This window comes from Engraulis encrasicolus, chromosome 8, assembly GCF_034702125.1.
Source record: "Engraulis encrasicolus isolate BLACKSEA-1 chromosome 8, IST_EnEncr_1.0, whole genome shotgun sequence".
NCBI lineage: Eukaryota > Metazoa > Chordata > Actinopteri > Clupeiformes > Engraulidae > Engraulis > Engraulis encrasicolus.
Genome location: NC_085864.1, coordinates 55,209,901 through 55,227,400, shown reverse-complemented (window position 1 = coordinate 55,227,400; position 17,500 = coordinate 55,209,901). Strand labels below are relative to the sequence as shown.

The following is a 17,500-nucleotide window of genomic DNA, read 5'->3' as shown; positions in this document are numbered from 1 at the left end:
TGTCAGCCTAGCCACAACAACTTTTGGGGGAATGTTCTTCATTCACCATCCCAATTGCAAATGAGAATATGACATTAGACTTTTGCAAGATATTAAATTCATTTTCTGTCGTCAGTGACATCATCATGAGGTGAGTGAAGTGAACAAGGGAGGACGGGAGTCCGCATATTGGAATCCACCTTCTGTAAGCCACTGAGAAGGGGATGCAACAGTTCAAAGATCCATGCACAGCGTCTAGGTGGGGAGAAGCAGTGTTGCCAGATGTATCTGACCAAATCCCGCCCAAAAGGTTCTCAAAAAACGCCAAAATGCGCCAAATTCTGCCCAAATTCGACAAATTATATTGACTTCAATGGGCCCAAAACGGCTGAAAAAAACGCCAAATGGCCAATTTTTCCCTTTTTTACCCGCAGACGCTCATCTCAAGTAGCCCAATTGGGCGGCACCCGCCAAATCTGGAAACAATGGTGAGAAGTGGAGTTTGTGTGTACAGTAGATTACACATTGTTCCACTTTAGTCATTATTCATTACATTACACTTAAGCCAGGCTCAAACTACACGATAGCGATTGTGTGTCCGATTTTGGCGTCGGGGTGCACCGCACACTAGAAGAGAATCGCAACTGTTAATCTTCGAGACAATGCCCGACGTTCTATTTCCAGTCGCAAATATCAAACACTGTTTGATTTCTACGATTTGCGATCGGCGACTCTTTGAACTGCCAAAGTTCTATCTTAGAACGTCGCTCACGGGCTTTCCCGACTATCGCTTGCGATGGTCCTGGGGGGTAACGTTCCAGCGATTGTCGTAAGGGGGGTTTTCAGCCGAGAATCGACGCGATAGTCGTGTAGTTTGAGCCAGGCTTTAGGTGGAGCTGTAAAAAAAATCCAAATCGACTGAGGCCGGCCGCACATTAGCTCTGACAGCACTGCTTGCACACTTTTGCTTGACAGAATTCGGACCCCCAAACCCAATTTCACACGAACATTGCATTGATAGTCAACGGGTGGCGCAGACAAAATAGAACTTGTCTCTAATTGCTATCCGACATCGGCGAATGTCCGCGGACATCGGCGCCAGTGTGCGGGGTTCTATTGAAAACAATGAAATCGTCAGCACTTTGTCGGAGCCGGTGTGCGAAAGCCCTTACAGATATTACAGGCTACTAGTTACAGTCTCTGGAGCAATGTGGGGTTCGCTTCCCTTAACCCTTTACCTTCCATCTATTATTCTGTAATACCCTGAGAGTGAGGGAGTTTGCTTTATTACTTTCCCCTCCACTTCTCCCCTCCACCTCTCCCCTCCACTTCTCTAATCCATGTCACTTCTCTGCTTGTCTTCTTCCTCTCATCCTCTAATCCCTCCTGTTCTCACCTCTTGTCTATTTGTTTACACCCTTCTGTCCCCTCCTGCCCTCTCCAAGTGTTTTCCCTCTCCTCTCCCCTCTCCTCTCCTCTCTCCTCTCCTCTCCTCTCCTCTCCTCTCCTCTCCTCTCCTCTCCTCTCATCACATCTCTGCTCTCACTGTGTCTCTTCTTCTCCTCTCCTCTCTCTCATCACCTCTTCTCTTGCCTCTCCTTTTCTCTTNTCTTCTCTTCTCTCCTCTCCTCTCATCTTCTCTTCTCTCTTCTCCTCTTCTCTCCTCTCCTCTCCTCTCCTCTCCTCTCCTCTCTCCTCTCTCTCATCACCTCTTCTCTTGCCTCTTCTTTTCTTTTCTCTCCTCTTCTCTTCTCTTCTCTTCTCTTCTCTTCTCTTCTCTTCTCTTCTCTTCTTCTTTCCTCTCCTCTCCTCTTTCATCTCTCCTCTTTCTTCTCTTCTCTTCTCTTCTCTTCTCTTCTCTTCTCTTCTCTTCTCTTCTCTTCTCTTCTCCTCTTCTCTTCTCCTCTCCTCTTCTCTTCTCTCCTCTTCTCTTCTCTTCTCTTCTCTTCTCTTCTCTTCTCTTCTCTTCTCTTCTCTTCTCTTCTCTTCTCTTCTCTTCTCTTCTCTTCTCCTCTTTTCTTCTCTTCTCTTCTCTCCTCTCCTCTCCTCTCCTCTCCTCTTCTCTTCTCTTCTCTCCTCTCCTTTCCTCTCTTCTCCTCTCCTCTTCTCTTCTCTTCTCTTCTATTCTCTTCTCTTCTCTTCTCTTCTCTTCTCTTCTCTTCTCCTCTCCTCTCCTCTTCTCTTCTCTCCTCTTCTCCTCTCATCCCCCCTCCTCTCTTCTCTTCTCTCTGCTCTCCCATCCTCTCCTCTCCTCTCCTCTCCTCTCCTCTCCTCTCCTATCCTCCACTCTCCTCTCCTCTTCTCTTCTGTGTGACTTCGTCTTTGCTCATATCATCAGTGAGAAGTCTTGCATCGGCAGAGCTGGCTGTGGGATCTATAATGTACTGTATGTAATAATGCTATTTCTCCCTCTTCTCCATCTCTCCATCTCATAGCAGGACACAATAGCTATACCAGTAAAGAGACATCCGTAGCAAATCAATAGAACAGTAGGAGGGAACGAGGGAAGATGAGGGGAAGGAAGTGAGAAAAAAGGAAACCATGAAAGGATTAAGAGTCAAACATTATGAATAGTCGTAGATTAGTATACTATAGGGCAGTGTTTCTCCAACTTTTTCAGACCGAGGACCACTTTGTCCCCCCAAAAAAATTATCGGGGACCACATGTCAACTGAATTGGCAGTTGATGGATGCTAATTTGACACTGGTAATTTTTATGCAGATCACTTACTTTTTATACACATTGTAAGCCTGTCTTATTGTGTTGAAAACCCTAGCCTACTGCTAGCTTATCTTGGAAAAGTAGAAATCCCCTCGCGGACCACCTGAGCTCTGTTGCGGACCACTAGTGGTCCCCGGACCACACTTTGAGAATCACTGCTATAGGGCGAAAAGATGAGAGGAGACGCGCTGTGTGACTGATAGTCTATGTAATAATGCCTTTTCTCCCTCTCTTCTATCTATCTATCCCTCCCTCCCTCCCCTCTCCCTCCACCTCTCTTTTCCTCATTCCATCCCTCCTCCGCAGGTGAAGCTGTGTTACTGATAGTCTATGTAATATTGCCTTTTCTCTCTCTCCTCTGTCTCTCTATCCCTCCCTCCCTCTCCCTCCCTCCCTCTCCCTCCACCTCTCTTTTCCTCATTCCATCCCTCCTCCGCAGGTGAATCTGTGTGACTGATAGTCTATGTAATAATGCCTTTTCTCCTTCTCTTCTGTCTCTCTATCCCTCCCTCCCTCCCTCCACCTCTCCTTCCCTCCCCTTGCACCTCCTGAACAGGAGAAGCTGTGTGACTTCGGCTTCGCTCGCATCATCGGCAAGAAATTATTCCGGACATTGAGAGTACTCTCAATGGTTCCGGCGCTCTGTTGTGTGCACGCTGGCAGAGTTGGCTGTGTGATTGATAATCTACCGTATCTAATGACACTATTTCTCCCTCTTCTTCTTGTCTCCCCGTCTCCATCTCTCTCTCCCTCCACCCCTCCATCTCTCCCTTCCTCCATCTCTCTGCCTCTCTCTCCCTCCATCTTTCCATCTCTCTATCCCTCCCTCTCCTCCCTCCCTCCACCTCTACTTTCCTCCCTCCATCCCCCCTCCACAGGTGAAGCTGTGTGACTTCGGCTTCGCTCGCATCATCGGCGAGAAGTCGTTCCGTCGCTCGGTGGTGGGCACGCCGGCCTACCTGGCCCCCGAGGTTCTCCTGAACCAGGGCTACAACCGCTCGCTGGACATGTGGTCCGTGGGCGTCATCATGTACGTCAGCCTCTCCGGAACGTTCCCCTTCAACGAGGACGAGGACATCAACGACCAGATACACAACGCAGCCTTCATGTACCCGCCAAACCCCTGGAAACAGATCTCACCCGAAGGTAAGGACCCTCAGGGATACATTATATTACATTATAGTAGCTATATATTACATTATGTTATATATTGGTAAGTAGCCTACATATAGGACATCAACGACCAGATACACAACGCAGCCTTCATGTACCCGCCAAACCCCTGAAAACAAATCTCACCCCAAGGTAAGAAGGACACTCTCTATACAGAATAGAATAGAATAGAGTAGACTAGAATAGAATAGAATAGAATAGAATAGAATAGAATAGAATAGAACAGAACAGAACAGAATAGAATGAAATAGAATATAATAGAATTGAACAGGACATCAACGACCAAATACACAAAGCAGCCTTCATGTAAGAAGGACACTCTATAGAAAAGAATAGAATAGAATATAACAGAACAGAACAGAACAGAACAGAACAGAATAGAATAGAATAGGCAATTAATGACCTGATCCACAACGCAGCCTTCATGTACCCGCAAACTCCTTGAAACAGATCTGACCTGAAGGAAAGGCAACCTGTATGTATGGCGTAGAGGGGAATAAAAGAGATTTTGACTCCGGGTTACACCGCACACATAAAGAGAATTGCAACTGTCAATCTTATCCCAGACCCCGATCATGCCCGCCGTTCTATTTCGAGTCATAACTATCAAACATGGTTTGATAGACCTATCTGTGATTTGCGATCGCCGACTCTTTGAACTGGCAAAATTCTGTCTTGGTATGTCACACACGGCGAAATCTTGCCCGACAATCGCTTGAGAGGATTGAGTGGGGGGAAAGGGGAATTTTCAGCCATCAATCAGGGCTGCGTTTCCCAAAAAAACTGAAGTAGTACTTAATCCTAAGTAGTACTTAAGTATAACGGGCATCCTATGCAATGTACCACATCACTAAAAGTTTATGCAATACAATCATTATATAGGCCTATGTACAATAGTTTTTTTTCTTGCACATGCAAATAAAATGGTTGCGCCAAGAGCATTTGAGGTCAAATAGTGTATATATAGATTTTAGTGATGATGTGAGACCTATTTCTAATATATTGCCTAGGCGGCCCCTCATACTTTAGTAGGCCTACTACTTAGGCTTAAGGACTACTTACGTTTTTTTTTGGGAAACGCAGCCCAGGTTGATAGCCGTCCTCTGTGCGACAGGTTTACTCAGGCTCAAACTTTATTTCCTTTTACATTAAAGGGACACTGTGCAGGTAATGGCCAAAAAAGGTACTGCAACTATGCTGCTCAATGAAACTCGGCTGCATGTTGCCAAATTTGATCTTTACATGAAAGTTTACTAAGTAATAAACAAATATTGTAGTGTCTTCTTAATCACTTCGATTGACGCCTTGAGGTAGTCTTAATAAGTCGATGGTTTATTCCATAACAAAAAAGGTAATACTTCTTTCATCAAAAGTTGTCACGAAATTAAAGTTTACTAAATAATAAGTCCATAAATCCAAACATAAATTGCCATCGAAAAATAAAATTAAAACCTTATGCCTGCTGGCGTCTTCCAATTCTCTTTCCAAAGTTGCACAAGCATCCAAGTTCCAAAAACATTCTATCAGCACGCACACGCTACCTAATTAAAGGTGCAGGTGCATCAATGACTGAATCACGGCACCTGGCTCAATTAAGCCCACCAAATGCCGCATAATTAAAACGCCATTCCAAATTTGGCCAGCAGGTGTCATAAAACCAAAATATGCAAAATGGCTCCTACAAATATTTTCTTGTAAAATCCAAGTACAGTCATTTTTGCAGCTAAAAATGGCTATTTTTGGAAATTCAAAATGGCAGACAAAGGAGAAGATCCCCCTTTTCATGTATGAAAAGTGAATTTTTTCCAGTCATAATGAATACTTAGAATTTGATGGTGGTGGTCAGTATTCATAAAAAAGGTAACTTTAGTAAATGGGCAGCATGGATTCTGAAAATAAATAACTAAAAATCTCACACAGTGTCCCTTTAAAGCACATACTCCTGTATCTGCTGTCAGACACTAGTAGGATGAGCTGCGTATGAATGGAGTTGACATGATGATGAAACTGTTTCCTTTTATGCATCATTGAAATAAATCTAGTCTAGTCTAGACATTGCGCATCATTACACAAGGCACTTGGACTTTTTCCCTTTCAAAATACCTCCCAAGTAGTTAAGATGAAGATCCTTGTTTTTTATTATTCATATCCTTTTGAATCGGTGGTACAATTTCTTAATGGAAATTTCAGATCAGTTTGATGTCACTGATGTTTCTATGAACATGTTGACAAACGTATCTTTTCCAGACATTAGTAGTGCGTTACAATATGCGGCCTTGCCTCCTCCACTTGTGCTTGTTTCCTCGCCCCACCTCCTGTCCCCTCCTCCGTGGAGAAAACAATTAAGTTTCCCAGCTGTCAACCTAGCCACAACAACTTTTGAGGGACTGTTTTTCATTCACCATCCCAATTGCAAATGAGGAAAAAGAGTTTACAATTAAGCTTTTGCAAGATATTGAAATATAATGCTGTTGTCAGTGATGTCATCATGACATATTACTTCCTGGTACGAGGAAACAAGCACAAGTGGAGGAGGCAAGGTTGCATATTGGAAGGCACTCTAGCATTATCCTCTGAGAAGTGATCATACGACTTCTTAGGAAACAATAAAAGAACATACCATGGAAACATCAGAGTTTTGATGTCACTGTTGAAACACATACACGTAAATCACACACACACAAATCACACGCACACACACACACACACACACACACACACACACACACACACACACACACACACACACACACACACACACACACACACACACACACACACACACACACACACACACACACACACACACACACACACACACACACACACACACAGCAGTGCCATGCCTGCCTCTACTCTTGGTTCCTGCCTGCTGTGTGTGTGTGTGTGTGTGTGTGTGTGTGTGTGTGTGTGTGTGTGTGTGTGTGTGTGTGTGTGTGTGTGTGTGTGTGTGTGTGTGTGTGTGTGTGTGTGTGTGTGTGTGTGTGTGTGTGTGTGTCATAGGAGCCCCAAATTCCCCTTTTGGGTTTCTGACGCGTTGCTGGAAAGCAACTGAGCAACCGATTTCCAAGTTAAAGCAGGGCTGACACACACACACACACACACACACACACACACACACACACACACACACACACACACACACACACACACACACACACACACACACACACACACACACACACACACACACACACACACAGAAGTGCACACACCAGCACAGACTGAGACTCTACTACTCATTTCTCCTTCTTTAGATGTCTTTGTCTTTTTCAGAGAAGTGTGTGTGTGTGTGTGTGTGTGTGTGTGTGTGTGTGTGTGTGTGTGTGTGTGTGTGTGTGTGTGTGTGTGTGTGTGTGTGTGTGTGTGTGTGTGTGTGTGTGTGTGTGTGTGTGTGTGTGTGTCTGTGTGTGCGCGTGCGTGTGCGTGTGCGTGTGTGTGCGTGTGCGTGTGTGTGCGCGCGCGTGTGTGTCTGTGTGTGTGTGCGCGCGCACACGCAAGTAGCATCCTGTCAGATGATGTATTGGTGTTTGGTTCTTTCTGATGACTGAGCTGTAGCAGTATAGTAATGCAACAGTAATGTCCGGCCCTGACCGGGGATAGACTCCAGCAGTGGTGTAGTCTACGTAGAACGCAGGTATACGGAGTATACCCACTTCTAAATTTCAAGGATTTCAGTATACCCACTTAAAATTGATTAATCCATTATTTAGAATAGCATAAATATATACAGTATACCCACTTCAAAAAATGCTTGAATATACAGTATACCCACTTCAAAAAAGTAGACTACACCGCTGGATTCCATGTTGTGTGGGTGCTTGTCCTCTACTTAAAGGACCAGTTCAGTCAATTTCAACATGCAGCTGTAATGCTCACACTACCCTGGACTTGTCAGTACCTGAGATTTTTTTTTTCTTCCTCAGCCTTTTTCCGAGATCCTGGTCATTGTAATGGGGGCAGCGCTTTGTTTACATTTCAGAAGAACATTTTTATTTATTCCCAAAAACATCCAAAAGCTTATACAATATCAGCAGACAACTAGCAAACAGCGGTACGTTTTGGGAAAATATGTGGAGTAGGCCTAGGTTACATTTTTTTAAAATTATAAACAAACGCTGCCCCCATTAGAACAGCTCATTTCTCGGAAAAAGCTGAGCCGAAAAATGTGGCATCACCGGGTACTGACAAGTCAAGAGTAGCGTGAACAATACAACAGCATATTGAAATTGGCAGAACTGGTCCTTTAACCCTGCGCATTAATAATGTACTTTATGGAAGAAAACCTGACCCTAGGTTGTATCTGCACTTATCGTTCTGTATATTTCCTGTGCACTTTGTATCTGCAAGTGGTGAATGCTATGATTACACAAATGTACGCTAATGTAGAGGGGCCAAAAATAAAAGTAAAAGTAAAAAAAGAAACACCGTTTCCTTGCAACGTATCTGAGAAAACAAGTAGACCCGTACTTGTCTTGCGATCAGCTAACTCTGCACGGTTTGATCAAGTTTGTGGTGGGTCCTAGTTAGGTTTTCAGTGTTTTTTCAGTAACAGCACATTCTATCTCATTAGGTACAATGGAGTAACTGGAGTAACAGCTATGTAATGCCATGTGCTAGTGTTGTAATTACACCACAAGTGTACTTTTACTTTTACTTTTGACACCTCTGCTACACGTAATGTAATGTAGAATGATAAACCTCAGTGTAACCCCCAATCTCTTTCTCTGCCTGTCTTTTGCTTGTCCTCTTCCTCTTCCTCTCTATCCCCTCTCTCTTCCTCTTCCTATCCCTCTCTATCCCCCTCTCTCTTCCTCTTCCTCTCTCTCTATCCTCCTTCCTCTTCCTCTTCCTCTCTATCCCCTTCTCTCTGTTACTCTCCCCCACTTTTCTTTCTCCCCTCATGTCTTTTCACCGTTTCTCTCCTTCTCCATCTCCACCTTCCTCCCTTCATCTCTATCTGCCTCCATCTCTCTCTCTCTCCAACTCTGCCTCTCCTTTTCTTCATCTATCTCTTCTTCTTCCCCACCACTCCCTCTATCCCCCTCTCTCTCCCATCACGCTGCTATCCCCCCTCCCCATCGCTCTGTCTCTCTCCATCCCTCTCTTTCTCCCCACTTCCCTCTCTCTCCATCCCTCTCTTTCTCCCCACTTCCCTCTCTCTCCATCGCCCCTCTTTCTCCCCACTTCCCTCTCTCCCCCTCCGCTCTCTCTCTCTCTCCCTCTATCTCCCCCTCCGCTCTCTCTCTCCTTCTCTCTCTCTCTATCCCTCTCTCCCTCCAACTCTCCCTCTCTCTCTCTCTATCCCTCTCTCCCTCCAACTCTCTCTCTCTCTCACCTACTCCATCTCTCTCTCTCTCTCTCTCACCTACTCCATCACCTCTCTCCCTCCGCATCCCTCTCTCTCTCCCTCTCTCTCTCTCTCTCTCTCCCTCCCTCTCTCTCTCTCTCTCTCTCTCTCTCTCTCTCTCTCTCTCCCTCTCTCCCTCCTCTCTATCCCTCTCTCCACCTCCCCCTCCCTCTCTCTCTCTCTCTCTTTCTCTCTCCCTCCTCCTCTCTATCCCTCTCCCCCACCTCTCTCTCTCTCTCCCTCTCTCTCTCCCTCTCTCTCTCTCTCTCCCTCTCTCCCTCCTCTCTATCCCTCTCTCCACCTCCCCCTCCCTCTCTCTCTCTCTCTCTCTCTCTCTCTCTCTCTCCCTCCTCTCCCCACTCTCTCTCTCTCTCTCTCTCTCTCTCTCTTTCTCTCTCTCTCCTCCTCTCTATCCCTCTCCCCCACCTCTCTCTCTCTCTCTCTCTCTCTCTCTCTCTCCCTCCTCCTCTCTCTCCCTCTCCCCACATATCTCTCTATCTCTCCATCCTCCACCTCTCTCTCCCTCTCTCCACCTTTCTCTACTCCTACTCTCCATCTCTACTCCCCCTCTGTCTCTCTCTCTCCCTCTCTCCACCTCTCCCCTCTCTCTCTCTCTCACTCCCCCCTCCTCTCTCTCATCTCCTCTCTACTCCACCTCTCTCTCCCCCCTCTCTCTCTATCCCTCTCTCTCTCCCTCTCTCTCCACCTCTCCCCCCTCTCTCTCCTTCTCTCTCTCTCTATCCCTCTCTCCCTCCAACTCTCCCTCTCTCTCTCTCTATCCCTCTCTCCCTCCAACTCTCTCTCTCTCTCTCACCTACTCCATCTCTCCCCCCATCTCCCTCTGCCTCTCTCCCTCCGCATCCCTCTCTCTCTCCCTCTCTCTCTCTCTCCCTCCTCTCTATCCCTCTCTCCACCTCCCCCTCCCCCTCCCTCTCTCTCTCTCTCTCTTTCTCTCTCTCTCCTCCTCTCTATCCCTCTCCCCCACCTCTCTCTCTCTTTACCCCTCTCTCTCTCTCTCCCTCTCTCCACCTCTCTCTCTCTCTCTCTCTATCCCTCTCTCTCCACCTCCCTCTCTCTCTCTATCCATCTCTCTCCACCTTTCTTCCTCTCTCCCCCTCTCTCCACCTCTCCCCCCTCTCCCTCTCCCCTCTCCACCCCTCCACCTCTCCCCCCTCTCTCCCTCTCCCCCTCTCTCCACCTCTCCCTCTCTCTCTCTATCCCCCTCTCCACAGCTATTGACCTCATCAATAACTTGCTGCAGGTGAAGATGAGGAAACGCTACAGTGTGGACAAGAGCCTCAGCCACACGTACTTACAGGTACACACACACACACACACACACACACACACACACACACACACACACACACACACACACACACACACACACACACACACACACACACACACACACACACTTACTTACAGGTACACACACACACACACACACACACACACACACACACACACACACACACACACACACACAGAGTTTTCCTTTTTTATGTGATATCAAGATTCAAATTTTTAGAAGCGTTGTATTTCTCCTACACTGCACTATATCGAGATGAACTCTGAGCACTCCTTATACAAAGACACAGGAAATACTCTCTTTGAGAACACTATGTAGGCTTAGCTGCTTATACAGATGAGATAGAATTCTCTGTTTTTCTACTTAACATGGAAGAAGTGAATATTTGATGCTTGTGCGTCACAACAAAACCACTGAAACACACACACACACACACACACACACACACACACACACACACACACACACACACACACACACACACACACACACACACACACACACACACACACACACACACACACACACACACACACACACACACCCACACACACACACACACACACACACACACACACACACACACACACACAGATGTACAGACACACACACACACACACACACACACACACACACACACACACACACACACACACACACACACACACACACACACACACACACACACACACACACACACACACACACAGATGCACAGACACAGACATTTTTCGTGTGATATCAAGGTTCAATCTTTTAGAAGCATTGTTATTTTTCCTACACTGCACTGTACCAAGATTCACTCATACAAAGACGCAGGAAATACTCTCTGTGAGAACACCCTGTACAATACAGATGAGATCGAATTCCTTGTTTTCTACTATGATGATGAGGTTTTCTACATTTGATGTGCGTGCGTCACAACAAAACCTCTGAAACTTTCACCGGATGCCACTCGTGCTGAATGAGCTTTGTGTGTTTGCAGATAAAATCTTGCAGGTAGATAGATAGCTGGGCTCGTTTGACGTGGATATTTTTTTTTTTTTGTAGCAGATGTCAGATGGCACAATCACAGCTACTGCCCATACATGGATTAAGAATTGGTCATTAATGTACAAGCAAGGAATGTACAAGAAAGGTGCATTGTGTAAGATTTTTTTTAGCTAATTTCCACCACCAGCATCAAATTCTAAGCATTCATTATGACTGGGAAATGTGCACTTTTCATGCATAAAAAGGGGGATCTTTTCCATGGTCCACCATTTTGCAGGCATTAACATTGTATGTATTAGTGCTAATAGATGTATCCCTAAAATAAAGTGTTACCAAAGTACAATTACTAATTAGGGTAATTCATGGGCATTAGCTGTGGTTGACTGATGTCTGCATCAAAAAACCCGTCATTGACCCTTACACAGTATGTAATTTAGGAAAAGTATTGCACCAGCGATGAAGCAATTTCTAGCAATTTCTCCGGTAGTTTTGCAAGTATTGCCTGCATGGTTCCTCACATCTCTTGGTTAGAGCTGAATTATGCGTGTCATTTCATGTCACGTTGCAGATGAAACGGTCTGCAGTGGATAAAAGGCCGAGCAAAAGCTGGTCTGATCCTCTTTAGTTTGGCGTTTGTAATGCATGCGTACCCTACACAGGTGTCTGATGTCGGACGAGGTGAGAGACTCTTATTTTGGCGCGAGTGTGGTCCTGAATGTTGCCTACACTTCCTCTTTGATGTCTGACATCGGTCGGTTGCATCATTCTCCCCTCACTCCTCAATAACAGAGTTTAGAAGTGCACTGTGAGTTCAAAATAATAGAGTTAGAAATACACTGCGAGTTCAAAAGAACACTTTGACAACTGAAGCAAATGAGTTGGCATTAGTTTTCATGACGATGATGTTCATCAGTATTGTGATCTAATATTTATTCAGAATATGATGAGGAGACTGGCATGATAAGAACTTGAATTTAGTCATGATAAATGTCAGACACATGGCCAACTTGGAACTCTCCTCAGCTCGAGCACATCGGGCAAAGCCAGAGACTGTGTGTGTGTGTGTGTGTGTGTGTGTGTGTGTGTGTGTGTGTGTGTGTGTGTGTGTGTGTGTGTGTGTGTGTGTGTGTGTGTGTGTGTGTGTGTGTGTGTGTGATTGGCTCTGACTCCACTGCTGTGAGTTGTCCTGCCGTGACTCAATCCCTCACACTCAGACATAGGCCTGAGGAATCAGACACACACACACACACACACACACACACACACACACACACACACACACACACACACACACACACACACACACACACACACACACACACACACACACACACACACACACACACACACACACATGCACGCACGCATTTTCTGGGATGATGATATTTATTCACTGGCTTCCTAGAGGGAAACTCTACGTGGCTCTCTGACACATGCCCACTCACAGACACGCACGCACGCACGCACGCACGCACGCACGCACGCACGCACGCACGTACGCACGCACGCACGCACACACACACACACACACACACACACACACACACACACACACACACACACACACACACACACACACAGGAAGGCAGACAGACACATGAAACTGAAACGGTTAGCAGGCCAAAATGTTGTCACGGTTAACGGTCAAAGGTTTCTCTCGAAAAGCAACAGAATCTCTATGAATGTCCATGATGCCTAGGCCCAATGTATTACTTACATTTACTCTGCAGCACAGTCAATAGGCGAAGTGCTTCCCCTTAAGAGTGAGTTTAAAAGAAGAGTGACTGATTAATTTTATGCAAATGTACACTTTAAAAAACAGGTGTACCGCTATGGTAATTACCTAGCTGCCACTTGAGAAGATTTTTTTTACAATTCGTTTACTTTCAAATTGCTTGGCAATAAGGATTCATTGTTTGTTCTTCAATGCAAACCTGATTGTTAAGTGGAAAAGCAAAGGTTGTGATTGTAGCTAGCCTTCATGATTATAAATAGCTTTTGTGATGTAAATAGTTGCAGTTCCAGTCTTGTGGATGTGTATATTAAATATAGCTTCAACTTTATGCCAGAACATAAGAATTACTTAGAATTTACTGTAGAATTCATTTGAATTAGCTTCAGAATTACTTTAAACTTTAGCAGAAAAAGGTTTAAACCTTAACAGAAGGAATTTTGAATCCTCAATGAACCCATTTAAGCCTAAGGCACCTGCAAAAAAAGCCTTTTTGTGGGAAAAGGTAACTACCAGTCTATAAAAACCTACATACCTTAGCTTCGGAAGCACATAAAAACATGACATCAGTTGCATTTAAATGCTGGGACCATCATCTTGCATTAGGATGTGTTCATTTAACCCTCAGATACCAACAAGTATATTAGCAAAGGGTTAAGTAGAGTACACACACACACACACACACACACACCATGCCATAGGGTCAACATGTCATCATGCATAGGCGTATCTATGACACACTGATTAGAACCCACTATCGCGTGTGTCCAATACGCATTTCCAAGTTAGGTTTAGGGATGGTTTTGGTTTAGGCACAATTTAGTTAGAAATTTGCCTAATCTCGCTGTTCTTGGCAAAAGTAAAGCAGCAGAAACATTGCTTTACTGACAGGTTAGGTTTAGGGGTGGTTTTGGTTAGGGCACAGCAAAGCACATTTGCGTTTAGTAACAGAAATGCGCTGTGACAAAACAAAAATGCCGACACGGCGGGAAAACTGTGCAAACCTCGTCATGTGTCAAAACTGCATGAAAGCGCTTTACCGTTGCGTTGAGGAGCACGCTTTAACTTCAAAATGCGTCGCACCAACACGCTGAATGCACTAGCGTGCGATACATATGCTGAAGCATAATGACAGACTGGTCTGTCTGTCTGTCTGTCTGTCTGTCTGATAGAGTCTGGCCCAGGACTGGGGCAGCTCAAGCATGGGGCACCTAAGTCACGCCCTCTACTTCCTGGTTCATGGGGCAGGGGGAGTCAAAAAATAATTACTTGGCTTGAAAATGAGTGTTATTTTGACACCAATCCAAACCTTGGACCTCCACCAATGCACCACAAATCCAAAAATCACTCATTTTCAAGCCCAGTAATCATATTTTTACTCCCTCTGCCCCATGAACCAGGAAGTAGAGGGCGTGACTTAGGTGCCCCATTAGTGCAGTAGAAAGTCATGAAAGAGAAGTCTTTAAAGGGGCCCTATTATGCTATTTAGAATAACTTTCATTGTTAATATTTTGCTTTACTATGATTAGTGGAGGTAATTTCTAATGACCACTTGTTTTCATGTCCATTATTTTTATCATTGTGTACATGTACCCTACGCCGCCTGGTTGAAACGCGTGGAAGTGCAGAATTGCTTTTTTGAAAGTCTTGCTTTCTCTGGGAGATTTTTAGCCAGGCCATACCCTCCTAGTGATGAACCGCCTTCCGCGTTGCTTCACTTCAGGCCAAGAGCAATGTAAATATCGTTTCTGATCTCCCGAAACAACGGGAACTCCACCCACTTTCTCAGACACCAGTCAACCACTGACAGTCAGACAGTCACAGGCACCATTGTAACACCATTTGCAGTGCAGAGCAAGCCACAGATCACAGAGATGGTGCCCTAGGGGGCCCTGGTTTTGAAACTGGGTGGGGCTTGGGGGCCCCGGTTTTGAAACTGGGTGGGGCCTTGGGGGCCCCGGTTTAGAAACTGGGTGGGGCTTGGGGGCCCCAGTTTAGAAACTGGGTGGGGCTGGGGGGCCCTGGTTTTGAAACTGGGTGGGGCCTGGGGCTGGGGGGCCCTGGTTTTGAAACTGGGTGGGGCAATTCTCCAATTCGTAGAATCCTAGTCACGGACGTACCAGTTATTTCATTTCAACACACGGTTTCAAAACTGGAGCCCCCAGGCCTACACTAGTTCCCATGTGTTGAAATGAAAATGAAAATGAAATAACTGGTATGTCAGCGACTAGGATTCTACCAATTGTGGGACTTGCCAAAAACCCTGCACTGAAATGCCCCCGAGCGTATGACTTTACAAAACCGTGCACTTAAACTCGTTAGGACGTATGAATAGACCAAAATGTGCACTAAAACGCGTTAGGACGTATGAATAGACCAAAATGTGCACTAAAACGCGTTAGGACCAGTGTTAATTTCGTCAACCACGACGATGACGAAAATATTTCGTCAACGCCCCTTTTTCCCTTGACGATGACGAGACGATGACGCACTAAAAATTGCCTCCAGCAAATAAAAATATGACGAAAATAAATAAATATTTTCGTCAAGGAGACTAAGACGAGACGAAATTTACAAGACATGGACGAATGGACATTAAAAAATATAATTATTTATAATTAATTTGTAATTTGTAATTATAAGGCGTGTCTTGAACTTCATAGGTGATTGCGCTCAGGCTGTGTGTTGCCTCGCTTGTCTCTGCTGGCAGCCAGTGCATGGCTCGGCTCAGTCAGTAGATCTGTAGCCTAGTAGTTCAGTGAGTCCATTTAAGTTGAGTTTAGGTCCTAAAACATTCCCAGAGAAAGAGAAAAAATACCCGACGTTGAGGGAAGTGTTAATTTTGAAACATGTTCAACAACCCTCTTGTCCATGACGAAGACATGTGTTTCTGCAGTAATGACAGTCGCGCCAATCCTCCTCTGATACCGTCATTCTAAACCTCCTCGAGCTTCCACTATTCTCCTTTTCACTTAGGCTGTCTTAGCCCGGCGTTCGTTGTCTGTTCTTCTTTTGTAATGTTTGCTATATTTGTTGTTTTGTTGCTGAGTAGGCAGTTCGCAAGCAAATCATGAAGGTCGGATTTGTGACTTTATTTAAATCAGTCACCGCGGGAGCGCGCGCCAGCAGGGAGAAAGTTGGCCGGTCTAAACAGAGGCACGGCTACTGTAGCCTAGTTTTGAAAATAATCAATGGATAGGCGATCGCTGAGGAGTTTAAAACGCTTGAGATTTGAAACTTGTTCTCGTCGAGAGCAACGCTAAAAGACCAAAGGAAGTCGACAGCATTTCCATGCGTCTGCAGCGTCTTCCTAAGTTCCAAAAACTCTTTTCAGGATCATGCTTATCGAGCCTTGACACCCCCGACAAACAAAACAGCATTAGTGTTTAACTATTTGTATGTGCATGTCCTTTCTGTCGTCCAGTCTGCATACCCCTGCCTAACTATTTTTCCTGGGACTTTTGCATGGCATACGAAGTGTGCTCGCACAATCTATTTAAGCCCAGGTCTATTACATTCCACGCATGGCGCACGAGTCATTATCGTTCTCTGCTCGCATTGCAAATTGAAAACAAAAACCGCTAACTTGCATGGTCTAACATCAGCAATATTTTATCTGACTCGTGGTCATCGGGAAGCCACTATCAGGGAGACTTCTTGAACTTCATGCAGACTTGGGATGTCTGGTCTTCCCACTGCCGGGAATCTGCAGGCTTTAAGTCACGCGGTCAGGTGAAGAAGAGCACGTAGCTTCCTCCGTGATCAAACTCAAAATCAAATAATATGCAGCAGCTTCTAATGCACGAGAGAGAGAGAGAGAGAGAGAGAGAGAGAGAGAGAGAGAGAGAGAGAGAGAGAGAGAGAGAGAGAGAGAGAGAGAGAAGCCTGCACCTGGGAGTGTGTGTGTGTGTGTTTGTGTGTGTGTGTGTGTGTGAGATGCTCTTTTGCTCTATGATGTTGAAATGACTGATTTGGGTTTTGGTGGAAAATTACCAAGTAACAAGGTGAATATTTGCTGCAATAGGCTATATTAGTAATGCTTTGTGAAATAACAATAGCCATTGTAGGTTATTTATTTTACACCACAATATTGACTAAAATGAGAAATGTTGACTAAAATGACTAAAATTTAAAATGTTGACTAAAATGACTAAAATGACTAAAATTTGACTATGACTAAAATTGATTTTCGTCATTTTGACTAAGACTAAGACTAAATTGGGAAGGCAATGACTAAAA

At 45.1% G+C, this 17,500-nt stretch overlaps 1 protein-coding gene across 1 annotated transcript in view; it reads left to right on the top strand.

Moving 5' to 3' along the window:
• Nucleotides 1-17,500, top strand: part of prkd2 (protein kinase D2) — a 128,792-nt gene that overhangs the window by 107,323 nt on the left and 3,969 nt on the right. Inside the window, exons 18-19 of the mRNA XM_063205886.1 lie at nt 3,580-3,847; nt 10,457-10,542. Of these exons, the coding sequence (XP_063061956.1) occupies nt 3,580-3,847; nt 10,457-10,542 (354 nt within the window). The remainder of the gene's footprint in view (nt 1-3,579; nt 3,848-10,456; nt 10,543-17,500) is intronic.